At 39.8% G+C, this 23,781-nt stretch overlaps 1 protein-coding gene and 1 long non-coding RNA gene across 2 annotated transcripts; one reads left to right on the top strand and one right to left on the bottom strand.

Moving 5' to 3' along the window:
* Nucleotides 1-4,804: 4,804 nt before the first annotated feature.
* TMEM229A (transmembrane protein 229A) lies at nt 4,805-5,920 on the bottom strand. Its single transcript, XM_057550573.1, has one exon. It carries the CDS (start codon nt 5,918-5,920, stop codon nt 4,805-4,807), a length of 1,116 nt encoding a protein of 371 aa, XP_057406556.1.
* A 282-nt stretch (nt 5,921-6,202) lies between these two features.
* On the top strand, nt 6,203-13,769 carry LOC130708605 (uncharacterized). Its single transcript, XR_009008870.1, has 3 exons — nt 6,203-6,352; nt 7,106-7,201; nt 13,628-13,769. It is a non-coding gene; the product is annotated as an uncharacterized LOC130708605 (long non-coding RNA).
* Nucleotides 13,770-23,781: the final 10,012 nt, after the last annotated feature.

Raw genomic sequence — 23,781 nt, 5'->3', positions numbered from 1 at the left:
TTAATCTTCATGGTTTCTTTCAACCCTTAATTCTTCTTAATTATGGTAAAGATATATTTTCTTCTAAATGGGAAAGTTGATCCATGTGACTTGGATTCTAACAGTGGATTCTAACAGAATTTTTAAGAGGTTAAGATGAACATCAAACTTTTCTGTATATCAAAGACCAGCCTCTCTGTCTCTCTCGCTCTCCCCCTCTCTCTCCCTCTCTCTCTCTCTCTCTCTCTAGGAGTTGTCTGGTCATTTGTTTGACCGTTTCTGAAAAGAGAATTTAAAAATTAAAGAAAAAAGTCTCCATATTTACGTTCTCTTTATATTAAGAAAAAAATCTCTAAGGAAAAATTTCTCTATACACATCACAGGTTAATTTATAATTTGGGTTGCTAGCGACTGGAAGTCATTGCCTGTGTGATAGCTTCATGTCTCCGTGTTAAAAATTAGAAAGAGATCAGTTCTAATGAACAGAGGTCCACACAGACAAGTGCTGTTTTTGTTGGTTCCTCTCGTACCAAGTCTAAGAATAAAAAGGAAAAAAAAAACCCAAAAACTGGCAACAGAAGAGAACCATCTTTTACTGCCATCTTTCCCTTCAGCATAAACTGAGGCACGTGTTTGATAGAGGGAAGGGAAGTGTGCTTCTTCTTACTCTCCCTCAGTAAAGGATCTTAGTTCCATTAAGCATTGTTGGAAAGTATATTGGAGATAGTATATTTAAAATTAATTTAAAAGGTAAAGGGTTTTTAATGCCTTTTAATATAAGCAAACATTGATTTTATTAAAATGCCTTCAGATATTACAATACAATGACTTATTTATCACTCCAAGTCTGTATCATGAGTATAACTTCCTTTCCAAGTATACTGATTTTGTGTATTTTGGAAGTGGAGAGAGAACCAAAGCAGTCTACCAAAATTCTTCCTCACCATCCTTCTTAAATAGAATCAGGTCTATCATGCCAACAGAGACTATTTCAAAACAGTAGAAATTATTATTTTTTTTAAAGGGATAGGATTAACCAATTAGATGTTTCTTAAACAACAAAGAATGTCATATTTTTCTAAGCTGTGTTTGACATAAAATGTCAAACATTTATAATAAAATATTAAAGTTAAGTACAGTGAAATGTGTGAAATATTGAAAGGATTATCAACCTTGTTGGAGTCCTTGTATAGCACAGGAACGTCTATATTCATTGATAACATGAAAAACTTAGCATTTCTCTTTAGATTGAAAGCCCAAATAGAATTGATTTAAAGTTTAAAGCACTTCTAGAAAGAAATTTCAGCACTGTATAAGTTAAACATGGAGTGAAAACCATATTTATTACTTTTTTTCTCATGTTTTTCTGTTAAGAACTTTCTTAGACTCTGAGGTGTTTAATTGAACTCAACAAATATTTGCAAAAATTTAATTTTAATTTTTGGGCTGTTTAGCTCTTACAGTGAAGCCCATTCTGAGTGGTATATTAAATGTATAGCAGTAATTATATGTATTTTCCTAGCTTGTGATATGAGGTATCTTGCATTTCAATATATTATTCTTATACTCAAGATCATCTGACTTCAAATGAGGAACTCTATTTCAGAGCACCCCTTGAATATAAAGACTATCACCCACCTGGGGATTAGAACTAGGCTGATTGTCAGTTATGCAACCTGGTATTAGTGCCCTTGTTATTTTCCACGGAATAAAAAGGCAACATGAAGGAGAGTCTTTGCTACTAGTATCTATCTTTTATACAGCTGCCCTTGCATTTGTCATAGTGCAAGAGAAGAGAAATACAGATTGTAAGGTGAAATCCATAGAAGATTCAAAGTCACTGTGGTCAGTAGATAGAGGCATGACAGCCATGCTGTTAAGAAGAGACACTGGAGTCCAGTGTACTTGGATTCTATCTGTTGATAAATAGCTGTATGACTTGGATAGTTACTTAACCTCTTTGGGCTTCAGTTTCATTGTCCTCATGTAAAAGGAAAGTTGTTAGAGGTTTAAGTAAATATGTGTGTGTGTTTGTGTACATATTTATGTGTATATATATATACACTTAAGGTATATATATATCATATGATATGTATGTATCTTTAATATATATCATATATGAACCTTAAGATATACATTACTTAAAATTAAATACATATATACTTGAGATATATATATATAATGTATATTCATTTAGGATATACGTGGCTATGTACATATATTCACTTACAATTATACATATATGATAACAGAACAGTTCTTGGCAGGTGGTAAGCACTACTTAAATATTAACTATTATTTTATTGCCTTATCATTTCTATATCTGAACTACTAATGAGTAACAAAGTTGATTGACCTGATGGTTCTTTCCTTTCCCTGCTGTTTCTTTAAAGGTTCAAAGTTGCAGCAAAATGTTACTTTTAAGAAATTGAGTAAACACAGAATGAGAAGCCCTAAAGCAAGGTGCTGAGTTAATAGACAGGATAATCACTTCCTGAACACAGATGAAGGAGCTCTTTGTAGAACTAGCAGGGGGACTGTTAATGGGCTTTTGTTTTAGAGAGGATGGATTAAGGGAGAGGCCTGATGAGAGCCCTCACAACATCTGCCTCTTTCCTTGCCTATTACTGAAACAGTAGCCTTGCAAATAAGTATAATCTCATATAAATCAAAACACTAGACTGTGAGCTCTATCAGGACAGAGATTTTGTCTATGTTGGGTCACTGCTGTCTCCACAGGGTCCAGGCAAGCGCCTGACAAATAGCAGGTTCACAATAACTATTTCTTGAATGAATTGAAAGAATGAAAAATCTTGACCTTTCCTTTAAATAGGATTAACATTAAAAGCAAAACAAACAAAATAGCAAGCTTTCCTACTTCCTGATGGATTTCTGACCCCAAGAATGCTGGTAAGCAGATTAAGCAGGGTTGAGGAGCAGCATGTGAATGACAGCAGTGTGAATACGTACATTTAGCAAGTATTCCAGAAGCCACGGATTTGGTTTAGGCTTCACAGGAATGTGTGGTGTGGAGAGGTGCCACACTGAACTCGGATTCATGCACATGTGACACATTTGAATTACAAATATTTTGTCCAGCATCTAACTTTAGTGTCTATACTTATACTTTTTCTCTCCCCAGGTTTTCACAAACCTTTTTCACAAAGTGATACTTTTACTCTCTGCAAACATTTAGCTTACTTTAGCTTTCTACTCAGCCTTTGACTGGCTAACACGATCAGTGCGACAGGATCTATTTCACAGGTGGGATTTATCATATAGCATTACTTATAATTTAGCTCACGACCTCGGATTGTAGATTAAAATAATATAACATTCTTAGAGCTATGCCTGACTTCAATCTAAATACATGTTCATTTTTACTGTCATAGCAAACATTTTTTTGAAAACAGAAAGAAGTCCCTTTTTATAGCATAGGCAAGCTAATAATTTGAATAGGAATATATGTTCATTTATGTACACCATAAGTTTTCCTAATTTTCTTTGTAATGAAAACTGAGAAGGTATTAATCATCCTTGGATGAGCCATACTCAGTTCTACTTGTCTTTTCTAAATATAATGAAAACACAGCAAACAAATTTAAAGTACATTATTAATTGATTAGATATGATTTCTTAAAATGGCTTACATCATCTCTTTTAACTTCCATCTCTTCCAAGCTTCCAGACATTCATAACGAGTCACCAAAAAGCTATCATTGATTTATAATGCACATTACTACATCGGGCTTGGCCCAAGAAATCTGTATGGGCCCCAAAGAAAACAGAAAAATGTTTACAACTGAGCCATGGCAGAAATAGTCTGAAAACACATATCTGTATTCTCCAAAAACAATTAGGGCTAATGTAATTAAGGTGAATATTCCGGTTCATTTTATTCCATGGAACTGTTTCTGCTCTTGAAGCCCCATGTAGGAAAGAGTCTTTATGGTTAGAACACTACTGAGGGTGGTGTAATTTTGCTTGGCTCTTGTACATCTAAAGTAAACATTTTACATTATTGCACAGGGACAAAAATTTACAGCCAAAGATGACACAGGATCTGATTAAAGTTAACACACTTGGCGTTTAAGGCTAACCCACATAGGAAAGCAATCATTCCCAGGATGGAGATCAAATATCTTAACACAGTGTTACCTGTCTGAGTTGCTAGAAAAGATTTCTTACCTAAAAATTGATTCATAGGATGTGTTTTCAAAGTTGTCAGTTTCTTTTCATTTGTGTGCTAGACAGAGGCACTTTAAGAGCTATTAACTGTAGTCTCAGGAGTACAAGACTGGGTTTCAGCAGTCATTGGTAAATATGGCAAGGAATTTAAATGACCTTGGATTAAAAAGAAAGTAAACAAACCATTAAATCAGAAAATTTCACCAAATCTTGTAAAAATCACTGGTCTCTGAGTTGAAGAACTTCCTCACTTAAAAAAAAAAGAAAAAAGAAAAAAGAAAAATCAGTGGCTATCCTCCCACCCAAATAAGTGAATTCTACAGCTTTTAGATGTTAAGGTATGATGGTTTTGCTGTTTGGGCTAGTGAGGGTTTTAAAATATTCAGGAGTTAAGTACTTTGAGTTATGTTTCCAGCAATATTTCAAAGTATTGTAGTATTATGCATAAGTTCCAAATAGAAAAACTAAAATATCGAATAAAACAGGTTGAAAAAGTTCAATAAAATGTATAAAAATTAAAAGGCTAAAAACCAAAACCAAAACCAAAAAAACCTCACCGCGTTTTAAGTGTGTAAAAATAAATCACATTCATTCATGGAAATCCAGTGACTGTGGTTTTTTTTTTTTTTTTTTGGTCTTAGTTAGTTGGTACGTACTGCACCTGCCACAACACGTTGGAAAGTAGGTCCTGGTACACACTAAGGAATATCCAACCAGGTAAATACATCAGGGTGATAAGGCCCATGAAATTGAGCGGATAGTGAGAATAGTCCCAGGAACAAGCGCCCCAAGTGCGGAGTCCCAGACCCCAGGACAACTCCCACGCGTAGATGAAGACCACGTAGAAGGGCACTCGCTTCCAGGTACCCCAGCCCCGACTGTAGTGGAGGTGGAAGTAGAGCTTTTCCACCACGAAACTGCAGCTGCCGTACATAAAGAAGGACCAGAGAGACGTGTGGCCGCTGCTTGTCCCGTCCCCCTGCCCCAGCAGGTTAAAGAAGAATGTGAAGAAGATCTCATCCAAAAAGCCGTGCATTCCGAAGAAAAGAAAGCGGAGCAGGTCCGGCAGCCCCTGGCTGGGGGCTCCCGCGGCGCCCCTGGGGCCGCGAGGTCTCCGCCGCCGGCCGCCGGCTGCCGCAGGGACCCGGGCGCCTGCAGGGGCGGGGGGCGCGCCCCGCAGCAGCTGTTGCTGCTGCTGTTGCCGCCGCCGCTGGTACCGCAAGCGCAGGAAGCGCTTCAGGAACACTTGGCAGTGGTAGAGCGCCAGCACGTACTGCAGCGCCAGGTCCAGCGCCCCCGGCGCCGCTGCGCCCCCCGGGCCGCCGCCCTGGCTGAGCAACGCGCCCGCCAGGGTCTGCAGCCCCACGTGGGCCGAGGGGTAGAGGAGGAAATTGAAGACGAAGGCACTGGGGCAGCGCCGCTGCTGCAGGTAGACCTTCTCCAGGGCAAAGTGGGTGAGCGAGTGCAGAAGGCAGTGGTAGGGCGAGGAGAAGCCCAGCATCCGGAGGTCGGGGCTGCGAACGAAGCGCCGCGCCGCAGACAGGAGCACGTCCAGGGTGATCCCGTGCATCCCGTAGAAGTAGAGGCGCATCCAGGCGGGCAGCGCGGCGCCCTCGGCCGGCGCTTCAGCAGTGGACAGCGGCTCGGGGCGGCTGACGGCTGCCTCGCCTCCCCGCCCGCCGGGGGCCCCAGAAAGCCTCGCCGCGCCGCCCCTCCGCGTGGGACCCTCGTCGTCCGCGTCCCTGCGGGCCATCGGCTCAGAGGCTGCCCGGGCGCCCGAGCCCGCGCCACCGCTGCCGCCGCCGCTGCCGGGTGCGCGGAGCTGCGGGGCCGAGGGCCCGAGCCCCGCGCCGCCTCCCGGACGCTGCCGGCCCCCGGGGGGCGCGCGGGGAGCTCCGTCCCGGCTGCGGCCGGGCGGCGGCCGGAGCTGCTGCGATTGGGGGAAGCGCGGGCCGCCCGGCTCGCGGAGTCCCCCCGCCGCGGCCCCGCCGCGCCCTCGCCTCCAGTCCCGGGCGAGGTGCCGCCGGCCAGCGCCCGCGCTCACGCTGCGCGGCCTATCGGGCGCTGAGGCCCGGCGAGGTGCAGTGGCGCCGGGGCCGAGGGGAGAAATGCAGAGGCTGGTGCAAACCCCATCTCCTCCGCGGCGCAGCCCCGCCGCCTCTGCTGCAGGTTCTAGAAGCGTAACGTGAGCAGCGACGCCCCTTCCCCCGGCCCTCCCCATGCCCCTCTCAGCCCCTGTCGACCTCTCCCGCCTTCGCAGCGCCCCCTCCCCGCCCCAGCCCTCCGCGCCGAGTCCCGCGGGGGTCCGCTGGGCAAGGCCCGGCGCTGCCTCCCCGACCCGGTCCCACGCTCCGCACCCGCTCCGCGCCCGGGCCGGAGGCGTTTGCTGGGGCGGAGGCTCCGAGTGGAGAAACACCCAACAGGTGTGACTGCGAGCTAGTGGGCATCCCTTTTATCGAGGAACCAGGGCGAGGGCCTGGTTGGCGGAGACGAATGGCCGAGTGCCACCGACCAGAGGCTGGGCCCGAGACCGAACTATGGTGCTGTATACTTAATGTCCTTATTCAAAGCCAGCTGTGTCCCAGTCACAGAGAATAAACCGGAGACTGCAGGCCGGCCCGCCCCTGGGTTTCCCTGCTTGGGAAGTGTTGCCGCGGGGCCTGGTCCTCTTTGTCAATCTCTCTGCCTGGCCAGTCGGCTTGCCGCGGCTTGTTTGCTCCGGGCCGGGGACCGAGATTCAGAGTCCCCCAGAAGTTATGAAATGATTGGAGGCCAGCTGGGTCGGGCATTGCTTTATCTTAAATCAAGAATAGTACCTTTGCTCACACTGGCACACCCCAGGGGCCACTTTTTCTCCTTGCAGAAGAACTAGGTCATCCCAAAAATGGAGAGTGGAAAAGAGAGCGGGGACTTTTTTTTTTTTTTTTTTTTTTTTTAGGTGGAGAGGGTGAGGGACTCCAGAAGTTTGGTGTGTTGGGCTCCACTGTTTTTCTCCAATTTTGAATCAGGCTTAGAATTGGAGACAACCCTAGAGGTAAGTTATACTGACACCGCTCCCCCGCCAAAAAAAAACAAAACAAAAAACCCCAAAACCCATAGATCATGTCTAGGCGCAAACTAGATAACAGATCTAGTTTGTAAGTTCAGATGTTTCCTGGGTGGAAAGCTTTCTGAGGATATTTTTTTCCTTCGGGAAAATAAATATTCTGAGGCAGTTCCTCCATTTTTAAAGCAACTTCCTCTCCACTCTCTCCCCTTCATTTCAACCCCTTATATTACAATCAATCTGTGGTTACTAAATTGTCGGTGAGTTAGGGAAGAGAGAGAAATAAGAGTGTGGTGAGGAGAAAGATTGTTAAGGTGATATCAACGCTTGAATAAGGCCAAGTTCTTATTTATTTATTTATTTTTAAAAGCTTTGTTAGAATGTGGTTCATTTGCAGATTTCCTTTAGCAACTGTCAAAAGTCAGTGTGTGGACGTTGTCATGCTACGGACAGAAGCATCAGGCATCAGGCTCATCAAACCTGTTGTAAAACAGACAGGGTTAGTTGCCCAAGGGCATGAGCAAGAACGATGAAGAGAAATAATAATGCAGACATTTTCATGAGCACCTAGTATATACAAGATGTTATGTACACTGGGGAAAGAAAGGGTTATAAGATGCACAATTTAAGAAGTGTATAGTCTAGTGGATATGACAACAATCTACCATACCTGTGTAAAGCTGACTTATTTATGATCCTTATTAATAACTAATTATGACTGGCTAGTAGTACACACCAGATAAAACGTTTCTTTGAGTTATTATTTTACTAAATAAATAATTTAGGGCCCAATTTATCAGATAATAAACAAATGCTTTCTGTTTCCATAATTGCTATTCAGACCAGGAAACACTTCATCATAATAGTGTAAATATAGTGATTCAAACATGCATACAGTAACTTGCTAGATTAAACCTGAATTATTTTCAGATAATAAATTAAAGTTCAAGGACCCAAGCCTTCTATTTCTTCTAACTTTTTTTAAAGATGCAAAGAAAACCTTGAAACGTCTAATTTTGTAATCCAGTCTAGTTCATCCCAGGGAGTATAGGAAAATCTTTTGAACAAAGCGAAAAATTAGAGCTTTTTTTCTATATTTTAAATCTCAGCATTTAAAAAATTTCTATTATATCAGTATGATATCAGTAAATAGGACATATATAAACTTTATATTAGTATAATATTAGTATATAAATTATATAAGCATAATAGGATGTATATAAAATTTATACATGTGTAATACATACACATATACGAAACATGCTTACTTTTTAAAAAAAATTTTTTTAAATTTTTGGCTGTGTTGGGTCTTCGTTTCTGTGGGAGGGCTTTCTCTAGTTGCGGCAAGCGGGGGCCACTCTTCATCGCGGTGTGCGGGCCTCTCACTGTCGCGGCCTCTCTTGTTGCGGAGCACAAGCTCCAGACGCGCAGGCTCAGTAGTTGTGGCTCACGGGCCCAGTTGCTCTGCGGCATGTGGGATCTTCCCAGACCAGGGCTCGAACCTGTGTCCCCTGCATTGGCAGGCAGATTCTCAACCGCTGTGCCACCAGGGAAGCCCAACATGCTTACTTTTAAAAAAAATAATTAATTTGAAATTTTTGGCTGCGTTGGGTCTTTGTTGCTGCATATGGGCTTTCTCTAGTTGCTGGGAGCGGGGGTTGCTCTTTGTTGAGGTGTGCGGGCTTCTCATTGCAGTGGCTTCTCTTGTTGCGGAACATGGGCTCTAGGTGTGTGACCTTCAGTAGTTGTGGCACATGGGCTCAGTAGTTGTGGCTCACAGGCTCTAGAACGTAGGCTCAGTAGTTGTGGCGCACGGGCTTAGTTGCTCTGCGGCATGTGAGATCTTCCCGGACCAGGGCTCGAACCTGTGTCCCCTGCATTGGCAGGCGGATTCTTAACCACTGTGCCACCAGGGAAGCCCCATGCTTACTTTTTAAATGAGGGGATATATAATAAAAAGTTTGGATCTTACCACCGTGGTCATTGTAGTGCTCTACCAAGTGACTTAGACTACTAAAAATCTTCTCATTCTTCAAAGACACTTTTAAAATCTGTTTTTCATTTATCTTAGGAGAAGTGATGAAAAATATAAATCAATAGTTTTAAAACTGGAGTAGAAAGTGCATCTATTACTTGTTATTCTTTCCATGTTTCTTTTATATTTCACTGTGGCCTCTACTTAATCACACTACTTTTAGAATGGGAAACACTAACTTAAAAGAAAAAGCAAAAGGTAAAAAGAAAAGTTTTTTAAAAGGCATGAGACATAGTGCAAGAAAAATATTCATTGTATAAATTACCTTTAATTCTTTTCACTCATTGCCTCATTTTTAAAAATCAGTATCTTCTACCGTTCTGAAAAGTTAGCCCAACAAAGATGGCAGTCTTTGTTTCTGCCTTGTCTTCACATTGTTCCTTTTGTTTGAAATGCTTCATTGCTATGTTTCCAAAAAAAATTTTTCTTGCTTTTAAAACTGCAGATTGGCTTTAATGATCCACGATGATTTTATAATTAAAAATCCTTGCGTCAGGGTCTCTATGATCATAAAATGTTTAAAAACATTTCTGTGTTGGTCTTTGCTGCTGCAAGCAGGAGGTTGCAAAGACATATCTGTAAACCCAACAACTCTGGGGGAGTTGTTGGGTGAGAGGATGAGGGGAGTTTAAAAGTAGGAAACAGGAATCTACAATGAAATAACATCAGTTTGAGATTCCTTAGGTTAAGGAGCAGTCATTCAAAGAATATTTGGAACATTGTTCTTCCATGGAAAACACAGGCTTCTTTGACCTCAGGGGCTATGAAACTGTCTGAGTAACTAGGTCTGTAGCGATGTAACGGTTCACGTGGAGCCAACACTGACCTTACTGGACTGGCCATATGGGTACAACTCCTAGAGCCACGGAGAGATTTGAGAATTAGGAGATGCGTCCTTTGGAGGACTGTGATATCTTTAGTGAATTGCTGCCTAGTGGCCAGAGGTTCAAGGTTGTAGTCTTTTAGATGTATGGAATGTCTGAGACCTTTAATTACATACCAGAAGAGCAAAAGACAAGTGTATGGAGAACACAGCATGATGAAAACAGCTTAAGAGAAGTTCAACAAGGCAAGGCATGAATGTAATGATAAACAGTAAAAGGCAGCAGCCATATTAGCAGTAGAAGTAAAAGTCTTTCTACCTATGGATCAAATCACACACACACACCCCTCTTATATACTGTAATCATCAAACCAAGGAAGACATCCATCCGAGAAGGCTTGCAGTTTTTGAATGCTGGCTCTCTAAAAATACCACCAACATTACCTGTTGCTAAAGCAAAGCTGAGTTTGTTGCTTTCCATGGCAAGAGAGCCCTCTATCTTGACAAAGTCTTAATAGCATCTTGGAGTGGGGAGGGCACTGTTGGGTTATTTATGAGATTTCTGGAGTCTGGTTGAAGATGGGTCTTTCAATATAAGGGCTTTATTAGAATTGGGTAACAATTTTGATATAATTGTTTAGGATTGGTGGACACAGCAAGATGAAGGTTTGAGGTGAGGGTTTCAAAAAGTGTTGAGAATAAATAGTAAACTTTTATCTCCCTGGACCAGAGCTTCCTGGAATAGTAAAATCATGCTAACGAAGACAGTCAAATAATTAAGTCACACCATGTAGACAATAAGTCGTAGGGGTGTATGGTCTTGGGTTTGCACAATCTAATGAAGAGGAATCCAAGGGGAGATTAATTTGAATAAGGACAGGTAAAGAGAATGAAGAAGCAGGATTGACACTGAGTTTAGCTAAAATGATGCCCATCCCCAGTGTGTGTAAATGGCGAGGGGAGGGGAGGGAGACTGACAGTTCAATAAAACCAGCTCTGTATTGTATATTTGTAAAACATTTGTGTGCATATGTCTACAGTTTCACTTATTTTACATAATCTCTTCTTTCTTAATTAATTTCTTTTGTTGTATACTAAAGTTCCAAATTAAAGAAATTTTTCTATACATTGCTTAAACAGAGGTGACTATTAGTGCTTGTTGCCAGATGCAGAAAGATCGAAGAGCAGTGCATAAACTTTTTTGAATGTAACACTGTTAGGGAATCATCATGGAAATCTGCCCTGTTGTTCCTATTGTTTGTCTTTACAAAGCTGCTTCTTTTAAACTATAGTCCTTTTATTCCTCTTTTCTGATAATCTGATTAATGGGGAGTCACATTGGTATCAGGAAAGTTTCCTTTTGTACTTCCTCCTGGTGGCTTTTTTATGTCCTTTTATATTGTTAATTTTAATTTCAGCCCTTCTCTTCTGTCCCTGGGATTTCTTGGAGCTCCTAGTTTTCACCAGGAAAGCTGAAGTTTGTTTCTGAAATCTCATTGAGTGAAGGCGCACAAGAAACAGACTTTGAATAAATTCTTTTAATTCATAACGCTTGGGAAAAAAAGTAAATTGTTTTGATAAAGCTTGCTTAAACAATAAAATTTCACCTTGAGCAATGTTCAAATCATAAATACTCCCTTTGTGTAATCTTTGTCTGCCTGCATGTGCCTCACCTTGAGTGCCCCAAGGAGACTATTTTCCCCACCCCCATTAATTCCATTTTTTTCTCATAGGAAGTTAGCTTCTTTTGATCATAATATTCCCTTATATTGGTTAGGGGTTTATTGGTAACATAGATGATCACAGTTAATGGATACTACCTCTTGAATACCTACTTATCAGCTGTGAGCTTCACATGTATTATCAGTAATTTGTACAATGGTTCTCTTATTTTTTTAACATATATTGAAACTAAGGCTCAGAAAAGTTGCTTGTTCAGTGTCTCAGCTAATAAGCCAAAAGCCAAGCTGTGAAGCTGTTTCCACTTGACACTAAATTTCGTTTGCCTTATACTGTCTTACCCCCTATGTTTTCATATTGAAGTCACTTGAATGAGTTGAAGTCGCAGACTTAATAAGAAATCAATTTTGTTTATAATTCCAGTGAGTATTAATTTAACAATCCCTAACTCCTCCCTAGTTACTCTCTCCCTTTTGTTACCATGCTTTTTGTTTTAATCATCTATCTACACAGTCATTTTATATCCTTTTTTTTCTCTCTGTACATTTACTTATTTATTTTACCCCTCTTTCCTTCCGGTTCCTTTACAAATTAGTAAATGGCTATTTATTTGGACAAATGTGGCTATGCGGAATGGGTTGCTATCTGGGACCAATGTGAGAATGGAAGAAGATGGGGTTAGACAATAGGAAAATGAGTATGGAAGGCAAACGTATTCCTGTGGATTGTTAGTACACGTTTCTAGACATCGAAGTTCAGCAAAACGGCTCCCTGCTGTTCTAGCTGTTAACACCCCTATTCGTGGCTACCATGATTTGAAAACCTTGGCTTGGTTCAGTGCAGTGATTTAAATAGATTTGCATGTGTCCATTTATTTAACCAAGTCCATTTATACCTGGTGGATCTCCAAAACCAAAGTGCAGATTATATTTTAATATTTTCAATATAGAAAAATAAAATACCAGTCAAAAACTACGTTGTTTGCTAACCTGGAGACTTTGGGAAAAGATCTATCCAACTTTTCAAAGCCTCGTTTGGCAGTGGGGTGCAGTAGGAGGGTAGCTGAATAAACACCTCAGTCAAAGAATTCCAGTTCTGCGGTGGAAATCAAGTGTCATGAGTGCTTGGACCCTGTTCCGCTTCTTACATTTACTGCACCTACTGCATTCGAGGTATCCTGCTGTGAACCAAGGATGCAAAGCTGAGTACCACGTAGATCTTATCCTCACTGAGATCAAGGTTTCGGCTACAAGGTTCATTTTTAATTATCATGAGCGAGATGGTAAATTCTGGACAGAAAGAAATGTATACAGCACAGTGGGTATGGGGCTCTGGAGGGATCTGGTTTGTTGCGTCTGCCAGGACTGCCAGGTCCCGTGTGCACTAGCAAGAACCCAAGTACCGACTTCCGTGATACACAGAGCAGGACAGAACTCTGCTGGTTGTTTGCCTTCAGCTCTTGTCCCACCAGTCAAGAGATAGATTAGTAGGTAAGAGGTAGGTAGGGGTAAGTGGAATTTATTGGCTGTTTCGGTGAAACTACATTAACACCAGAAGGCAAGGTCTTTCCTCTTGCACCACAGAGTGTTGTGAAATTACTTCATTACCAGGAGTAAAGGTAGTATTATACATTTTATAGTTTAACACCTAGTTATGGCTCACCTTAACATTTTTTTTCAGTCATTATCTCATTTTGTCCTCAATCTTGTGACTACGGAGCTATTTTTATAATTCATACTTAACAAGTAAAACCAGAAAATGTGAATTGATTGCCAAAACTCACTTTGTTAGTGGCAGCGCTGTTTCTCAGGTAGGATTTGAAAGCTCCTTCTTCCAGACCACACTGCCTCTCTGACAAAAGGTCTCTTCCCCACAGGAGGATTCTAAGTGCCTACCTTGACTATGAAACAAGCTCACTGATGGGGCTCTGAAGAGGGGAGCCATTTTCACTTCAATTCCAGAGGACAGGTGAAGGAAGCTTGAATGGTCTCATTAGCCTATAGCCTGGATTTCTTCGACCTTCAGGTGAGGGTGCAACACCCAGGACCCAGTATATTCATCGCCTTCCTTAGCTAAACTGCTGGCTCTGTTTCTGGTCACTAGTGACTGCCTGGTGGTTTTCTTCCTTTAGCTGTAGTTATTTGGCTTGACCTGTGTGGTCATGTTTCTTCTGTGATTAGTCATGTTGACAACATATTGCTATCTTCTGGCTATCACGGCCATAAATAACTCTTGCCTTAAAGAATAGATATTTCTTATATTTATCTCATATCTAAATTTTATTTAATTTAAAATAGCTAAATATAAACATATTTAAATATATTTTTCTTCATTCAGCAAACAGTTATGGAACAATTCTGAGCAATATTTTGTGCTATGTCCCAGACATACAAAAATGAATATGGCAAAGTCTATGTCCTCTTGGAGTTTAAAGTATAGCTTATTACAAAAGATATAGTTGCCTATTGAAGAAATTGGATATAAAAGTAAAAAGTAAAACAAGTACCTATCACCCATGATACCACAACCCTTAGATAATTACTGTTAATATTTTGGTATGTAGCCTTTCAACATATACTATCACCAGAAGGAGGTTATATCATGCATTCCTTTTGTAATTTGTAATTGGCTTTGTCACTTACTGATGATTAGGGAGTATCTTTCCATGTGATAGTCTGCTACATCATTGGTAATGATGACAAAGGATTCCTTTGTATAGATATTCCGTAATTTGTTTAGCCAATCCAATTTTGGGCTGCTTAGTTTGCTTCAAAAAACTTTTGCTGTCATGAGCTTCTATGTGACAAGCATCCTCTTCATTATCTTTTTCGTGTAGCCATGTTTATTTACCTAGGATACATTCCTTAAAGTTCAATTGGAGGATCAAAATTATGCACATTTTAAGGCTTTGTTTATTGCTACTAAGTGGGCCTCCAGAAACCTTGCTGGAAACTTTGAAAACTTTTGTGGAATAAATATTTCCCTCTGATGAGACTAAGAAGTCATGACTGGTGGGGGGTTCGGCTTTACGGTAGAATCTTGTGTTGAGAATGTATGTTTGGGGTGTACAATACCATGGGTTGTACCGAGTGGATGGTAATAAAAATAATCTTCGAAAAAATCTAATATGAGTAAATGAAATATAAATGCATTATTTTGGATGACATACTCTTACTTCCATCTCTCCATGTATAAAAATCCTTTGCTTATCTCTCCCTCTGAAAGAGATCCTTCCTTCCCTCTCTCCCTTTCCATTTTGTACACATACAAACATCTCTGTGCCAGATATAGCACAGCTAAAGTATGATCTTTACTCTCAAGCAGCTCACTGTCTAGTGAAGGAGGTAGATAAATAGAGACCATACAGCTGAATAATAACTATTATGACAGAAGAAAAGCACTAAGTGTATTTGCTCACCCAGGAGGGGGACCTGACTCTAATTGGGAGAAGGGTCTTCCTGTTCTCCCAGTATACTAACCTTGACTCCTTAATATCTCTCAACCCTCATATTCATCAGTTATTAGGCCTTGCCTATTTTTACTCTTCAATGTCTCTTGTAAACATTTTCATAATTTATTGTCTCCTTTCCAATTCCACGCTATCACCCTCATCCAGAATTCTACCACCTTGGCCAGGACTATTCCAATAACCCACTAACTGACATACCCGGCATAAGTTTCTTTACCCTCCTGCAATCTACCTTGGATATGGCTATCAGCGTAACCTCCCTAAACCACTACTTTGAAGATCTCATTACCCTGGTCAAAAACCTTCAAATGATTTCTGTGACTTATAGGAGAAAACTTATGTACCTTCGCTTGATCATCAAGGGCAAATAGCGACCTACTTTTCCAACCTTGTTTCTTCCACTCACCTTCAATAACCTCCCTGAGACTCCCATCCTACTTCAGCAAATCCCATCCATTCTCCAAAGCCTGTTCATGTTGATACCCTCCTTAAAGCTGAGCCTGACTGCACCTGCCTGAGGTATTTCAGTTGTTGATATGTCACCATAAAGTTTTATCACATACCGCTTTAATTGTTACCCTGAATTTTTCAAGACATCTCATGTTTATGTTTTGCCATTTTGAAAACTCATCTGAGTCACGAATACTGTTGACATTCTTGGAGCTCCTAGCATAGAAACTTAGAGAGCTCATTCAACATCTGTGGATTCTGATATTGATTTAAATGAACTGCTATTTTGACAATTCTCAAACTTCCTTGATTAGATTATATGTAAATAAAATCTAGTCATGTTGATATGAACTAGGTCATGTGTCTCTCTCCTACCCTTCCACATTTTAATTTAATGATCAGAGATAAAAACATCTAATTAGGCTCTGGACAAACTCTTCTTCCATTTCTTCATTCTTTCCTAAGGAATTCTAGGGAGGGGCCCACCTCTTTCTTTCTCAGTACGAGGCTTTACAAATCCTTCTATCATGTAACTCTCTTACCGAGAAATCTTTTTGTGGGAAATTATGGTGGGGGAGGGGAGCAGAAAGGAAGTAGGAAGGGGAAACATATGGAAACATACAGAGCGAGCATGACTGTGTCTGGTCCCTCCCACCATTCCTCATTCTCACATATGAGGCACACATAATTATTGCAGCATTCTTTCCTACTAAGTCCAGACTTTGTCTTAGAATCCTGACAACAGAGTGATCTAGGAAGACATCACCACTACAGGAGTTGGTGGGAAAAATGAATCTTACTTGGCGGGAAAAATGAATCTTACTTGGCATTCCCGTTCTAGAATGTATATGGGGCATTTATCTCTCTTTAAGCAAATTAGATATACGGAAATCAGCATTTATACACTTATACTCTCATGATTCGGATAATTGTTTATTCTATAAAAGTTCTCTCCATTGTAAGCGAATCCTCACAGTAGAATTTTTTGAGATCACAAGTTTTCCTAGTACATTACATGTGTTGTTTGAGTTACACACAACTATTTTTTTTATTTTTTAAATTGTACAATTTTCTTTTTTTTTAAATTTATTTTATTTATTTTACTTTTGGCTGTGTTGGGTCTTCCTTGCTGTGCGCAGGCTTTCTCTAGGGGGCTACTCTTCGTTGCCTTGCGCGGACTTACTGCAGTGGCTTCTCTTGTTCTGGAGCACGGGCTCTAGGGGCACAGGCTTCAGTAGGTGTGGCACGTGGTCTCAGTAGTTGTGATGCACGGGCCCAGTTGCTCCGCGGCATGTGGGATCTCCCTGGCTTGAACCCGTGTCCCCTGCATTGGCAGGCGGATTCTTAACCACTGCACCATCAGGGAAGCCCAGTGTATTTGTAATTTTGATAGTTATTGCCAAATTGTTCTCCCAAGAAAGTACATCAGTTGCACTCCCACCAGCAATTATGAAAGGGACTATTTCCACACAATTTTGCCAGTGATGTTTTATTACACTTTTTTGATGTTTGCCAATCTGATATGTGAAAATAGTATCTCGTTGTAGTTTTAATTTTCAATTATCCTATTATGAGTGCAGTAGGGCATTATATTAAACATAGAAGAACTATTTGTCTTTCCTTTTCTATGAACTATCTGTTCATATCCTTTTCCATTGGGTTAATAGGTCTTTTTAAATTTATTGGCAGCAGTTCTTATTTATTAGAGAAATTCATTCTTTGCGCAATGCACAAGACTTTTGGGTCTAAATTTCATGCTCCCACCACTATATTAAACAAATAGATAAAACATCATTTCTAATGATAGTGTCTCCAGAACTTGCAAATCTTTCACATTATTTCTATTTGCATGTAATGATACTCCCTTTTGTTTCTCACCCCACAAGGTTATTTCTTCCCTGTAATTAACTTACAATGTTGATGAATGTCACCTTCTGTCTAATTTTCCTTATTTCTGAAGCATCTTTTGGGGACCTTCCAAAATTCTACCAAGAATAATTTTACCTGTAAGAATACTCCTTCTTACCAAGAGGCATTTCCCTTTTCTGAAAATTTTTACCCAAATATCTGGAAACAAATTAACTTATACATTTTAGAATTTCACAGTAGCATAGATCTCTTTCCCAAATCTAAGCATTTTGGGCACCCAGATTTTTCTGGGTATGTGCGATAGCAAGCTGTATTCCCTGAGCTCACGCCTCCTCACACCTGACTGGTGGTAACTATCCTGTTCCTGCTCTGAATTGACCTCCATAGGGTGGTCTACCCCTCCTGTCTGCTGGTCCATTGAGTCTGTCCCAGAAAGAAACTGTTGCACCACTTTTTCCCATGCCCTCCTTGTCCACAGAAGAATTTTAGTGGATTATGGTTAACCAAATACAAATTCTGAAAACATAAAGAACAGATTGTAATTGACAACCCCTTTGTTTTCAAGTTATTCATGTGGCTTTTCAGCAATAACACAAAGCTCTCTTTGTCTTTGGAAAACAGAAAGAACCTCTTAACTCACCAAGTATTTAAATCTACTCAATATGATGGGTGGGCTAATGCGTGAATCCTGACCTGGTACAAAGGAAGTGCTGTGAAAAACTCATTCTCGAGCCATACATGCTGCTAAGTTTGCCACCATAAACAGTACTGAGGTAAAAAACTGAGAGGGATTAAAGAATGTTCAAAGATTCGCAGTGGGAAAAATTCATGTAGTTGGGAACTTAACTGTAAAGAAAGGCATTAGGACCCAGGGTTATTTAGTGTGCAAAAGAGAAGTCTCCAGAGTCCTTTAATAATGTGTTTCTGGGTCATAAAATAAACATGGAAAGGATGGTTACATGTTCTTTATCTGGGGATAAGGGAAAATGAACACATAAAATATGCGGAAAAATATAGGCTAGAAACAAAATAACACTTTGAATATATTCCATATTTAAAAATAAGGACGTGCCCTTCTCTACATATAGTATAATTTAATAAAAAGTTAAAAAAAGAAGTTCTGATTTTTGTCTGTGTGGGATGCCTCTGGAATAGTCAGAGAGCTAGATGGTTTTCTGAAGCTTAGTGGTAATGAGTGTGGCTCTGCCATCAGATTGCTTGGACTAAATCCTAGCTCTGCTGCTTTCTTTTTGGATAACTTTGGGTAAACCTCTCTCCTCCCTTGTCCCAGCCTCACTTTTCACTTCTAAAATAAGGATGATAGCGTTGTTATGAGGATTAGGTGAGATAACGTGCGTGTCCTAGTTTCGATTTGGTTTTGTTTTAAAAGGCAGTACGTTCAAATATTAGTGGTCTAAACAAGAGGCAAATTATTTTTCTCTTATGAATAATTTCCAGTAGATTTCTGGGGTTATGTGGTGCTACATAGTTCCTGGTACCCAGGTCCTAGCTCATGTGGTTACCCTACTATGTATCATTTTCATTCCTAAGTATATGTCTATTCTAGCTATCTAGTTATTGTCTGCATTCTAGCCATCAGGAAGGATGAAGAAAAGGCTCTTGAAAACACTTCCATTCCCAGCCCTTTGGTCACAATTTAGTTGCATGATGACTCCTACCAACAAGGGAGATTGGGAAGCTTAGTCTTTTTCCCAAGCAGCTGGGTACTGATTTGTACCCAGCCACAAATCAGTGGTTCTCTTAGTATAGATGATAGGGGAATATAGTTGGAGAGGAAAAGAAAGAGGGCAGATATTTCAAAATAGCTAGCAACTTCTGCTATAGGGTACAAAATGCTTAACACAGAATCTAACAACAAATAAAAGCTCTTATGACTGCTATCATTTCAAACTCAGATTTATATGTATAGGATTCAATCAGCTCTTTTCACCTGGGTGTTCCGCAGGCACTACCAACTCAACATTTCAAAAAATGAAGTCCTTATGTCACTCTTTATTGTCTCTCATTATTACCCACTCAGAGGAAATCTGCTCTGCCATTCTTGTTCTTAGTCTTGGATAATGGCTTCACCACCCATCTACCTTGGAGTCTCTCTCTACTACTTCTTTTTCTTCACTCACTCTATCTTAGTTTCAAAGACGTGTCAGTTCTTCTTGGGAAATGTCCCTCAGATACAGACTCTTTTCTCTACTCTCACTATTCATTATCTTAACTTCACAAGTCTTTAGAATGTGGTTTACAAAGCCTTTCATAGTCTGACTCCAATTTATTTTTTAACCCACACATCTTGTACTCCAGCTACTCTGTGTTAAAAACATAAAACAAATATTTATATTTTTATTTTTCTATGCAAAATTTGAACAAAATATGTATTTGTTTAATAAAGGGTTTAATTTTTTAACAAAGATAGCGATTAAAAACCTACACAAGCAACCAGTTTTATATACTACAGTCAATGCAAAATCAGAAGGTATTTTCTGAATGGGGCATCTCTATATGTGTCTCAACAAGTGAAAAAGTTGCCAAGAAATAAAAACCATGTACATTCTTTTTCACTTATATTCACTTCATTTACAATCTTCCCTCCAAAGCCTACAGACTCACAGGAAAGTGAGAATATTTCAGAGTTACCTGCTTCTGCTCCAACTTTACCCCCCATACTCTGTTAAAGATTTGTGAATGACCCATTAAAAAAAATAAACTTGCTTTGTAAGCAGTTGAGCCCTAGCTATTTGGTTGTTGTAAGTTCTTAATCATTTTTCTTTCTAGTCTGTTAAATATTCAGACTCTTTTCCTTCGCTGGGATTCAAACGTTCATAAGACTTTGAATCCAGAATTTGGAATCTGAATTTTGTGCCTGTGTCTTATCTCTTTAACCCAACGGTCCATTTGAAAAGTCATTTTCGTCAACTTAGAGGACCCAGTGCAGACTCTGGCTATATATATCTAACTAGATGAGGATAAAAGCTAGGGCACTTTAGTGGTTAGAAGTTTAGGCTCTGGAGTTGGAAGGCTATAATTCTAGCTTCATCATCACCTGGTCATGTGACCTTGGGCAATTTCCTTAGTACCTTGGTGCCTCTCTAAAAAGGGGGTTAGACTAGTTTTATACCTATTTCAGAGTTTTTTCTTTTTTTTTAAGATTAAATGGGTTACCTCGCACGAACCGAAGACCCAACACAGCCAAAAATAAATAAATAAATAAATAAATAAAAAAAAAAAAAAAAAAAAAAAAAAAAAAAAAGATTAAATGGGTTAATGTTTGCCAGGCTCTTAGACCAATACCTGGTTTATAGCAGATACACAATAAATGATAGCTTTCTAACAATGCCATTGTTCAAGCTACTGCTTTTTGTCTGTAGTGTTTGTTTCTCCAGGCTTAATAGTCTCTCACTCAGGTGCTTAATCTTTGAGCTCTATTTTAGATTGCCACATAAAACACAGAATATTCATAAAGCACTATCAATTGGTAATATTATTATTCCTTAAACTGTAGATGCAGAAATAACTCAAAATTGTTAGAAATTTTCCCAAGGTCTTAGAGTATCTAAAAGTTAGAGCTGAGATTTGAACCTAGATCTGTCTGTCTCCCAATGCTGAACCTTTTCTACATTATCAGACACTTGGAAATTAAGCCTTGAATTTAGTTTGAAATTCCAATGGCTGTATTTTCAGGGGATTAAGGACAAAATGTCAGTTAGTGCTGAAATTGATATCTGTTGAATTCATGAATGCTTTAATTTATTCAGTATCCCTCTTCCCCCCAAACAGGCATAACCAAAAGCTTATAAATCTAACCAAACTGACATTAAATTATTTCCTTTCTGAACAATGGCCAACCTTTCCCCTGACAACAACAACAAAAATCTTTCATTCTCTGATTTCTCATTCTTTGTTTTTATACAGTACAGTGTGGTTGTTGTTATTATTCTTATTGAGAATCCAGGTCTATTGATAATCAATTACATTTATTGTGTATATGTTATGTCATAATGTGCTAAACTACCCACAAATAATTTTATTTAACCCACTCAATAATCCAGAAAAATAGTGGTTCTCAATAGGGACAATTTTGCTCTCCAGTGGGCAAGTCTGGAAAGAATTCTGATTGTTCCAACTGAGGGATATATTGGCATCTAGGGAGTAGAGGCTGGGATGCTGATAAACATCCTACAATGCACAGGATAGCTTCTTCCAACAAAGAACTAACTGGTACAAAATGCTGATAATGCAGAAGTAGAGAAACTCTGCTATAAAGTCTTATGACCTCTGTATTATAGAAGAAGAAAGCTCAGAGAGGCTAAGTAACTTGCCCAAAGTTATAGCCTATAAATGTCAGAGCCAGGCCAAGAACCTAGATATATCTAGCTCAAAGTCCATGTTTTTCCCCATAGAGAGGCAAAGATAGTTTCAGTTTAGAGAAGGCAAAGATTAGTACATATACACCCAAACCATAAATTTACCTTAAGTGATAATTAATGAAGACACATCATTATCAAATGAAGTCTTTAGCAAAAGCTTCTGAACTTGCTGTGATACCTGAGGTTAATGTCTAGAGTAGTTGATATAGAGAAATAAAACTGTAATCATGTTCGAAAAAGGGGAATCACTTTTTTTCCCCCCATTTAATCACTTCTTTTTTGTTTCAGAAAATGCTGTCACTGGATGTTAAAATGATGTCAAGTGGATGAAAAAAGGCATAGGCAATCAGATAAAATTATTCAGGTTTCTGGGGAAAAGGATCATCAAATAATGCTCCATCATGGCTTCACTAAAAATAGACACTTCATAATGGAACCAAAATTGATACCAAGAAAGACTTGATATTATAGTGGTAAACTGCCTGAAATGCTAAACAGTCTTATAAATAAGTTAGTTGCCGTTTAGAAAATACAACTAGAGCATTTGGCTTATTCAAAAACAGGACTGCCTGCTTGCAAGGCTTATTTTAAAGGAATCGCTTTGCATTTTATTCCCTATCCAGCTAACTATAGCATACTAGGGGATATATTTATAATCTTATATATGTTCTCATGTAAGCCCTTTTAGAGACTGAACTTAAATATTTTAGAATTTTGTCCATGAAGAGGAAATCATACTTCCTCTGAACCATATCCATAGTAATTCCATTAGTATTTCCATAATAGCAAGTGGCAGATCAATATATATGAAAAGTGAAGGACAGGTCAGATGTTATCCCTATATTTTAGAACTTAGGGGGCAGGTGGGATGGTGACATTTCTATCTGCAGGGCGGGGTGTAGCTTTGAAGATGATGTATTTAGACCTAGAAGACTTCAAATGTAATTCCCTAATCCACTTAGACCAGTTTCTAGTGCCCCGACCAAGTATTTCTAGAACACCTGATAACTCATTTTTCAGAGCATTTGCCAACATCTTTGTTTTTTATTTCTGGCGTCACTGCGCAGCTTGTGGGATCTTAGTTCCCTGACTAGGGATTGAACCCATGCCCTCAGCAGTGAAAGCACAGAGTCTTAACCACTGGACCACCAAGGAATTCCCTATTTTTGTTTATTTCTTTTGGACTGTAAGCTTTGTGAGGACAGGGTTTGTGCTAACTTTTGTAGTATTTGATATTTCCTTACTGAATTTTTAATGGAGTTTTCCTTTTAGGTACACGTAGTTAAAAGAGATCTGCAGATAATACAAACGAACACCAAAGGGGGAGGAAATAGATATAAGTATTTGTGTACACAGAGAAATGGAAGCTGAGAGAACAGAAGAGAAAGGACATAGATTGAAATCAGAAGTGGAATAAGAAGCTAAGGATAGATTTCCAAGAAGCATTCATAGTGAACAGGCCACTAGAAAACAAGGGACCTTATTTGAAGGTACTTCTGAACCCACCATAGTTCATAGAATAAGAGGTGAGCAGGGAACTCAACGCTTTTTCTTCCCTCTGCCTAGATTGTGTAGTTCTCATCTACTCTGGTTGAAACGTACTCAAGAAAAAGAGAGGACTTTGTGATTATTTTGATTATTGCTTCCCTGTTTGTTGGAGGAGGTCACTGAGAGGGTGTGACCACAAGTTGACCTGTGATCTGGACCCTGGCGATTGGAGGCTCCTCACCCTCACCCTTGTCCTTGGAATGTACGTTCTGCCTACGGTTCCCACAGCAGGAGCTATTTTCAAGGACACAGCCTTGAGACAGTAATGTGCTGTTGAGACCATCTGGACTGGATACATGACTGAACTTTGTT

This window comes from Balaenoptera acutorostrata, chromosome 7 (genome assembly GCF_949987535.1).
Source record: "Balaenoptera acutorostrata chromosome 7, mBalAcu1.1, whole genome shotgun sequence".
Lineage (NCBI taxonomy): Eukaryota > Metazoa > Chordata > Mammalia > Artiodactyla > Balaenopteridae > Balaenoptera > Balaenoptera acutorostrata.
This window is presented reverse-complemented; position numbering and strand designations above follow the sequence as displayed.

Coding starts and splice junctions, on each gene's coding strand:
- TMEM229A (XM_057550573.1), bottom strand. CDS start 5,920: ATGGCCCGCAGGGACGCGGACGACGAGGGTCCCACGCGGAGGGGCGGC.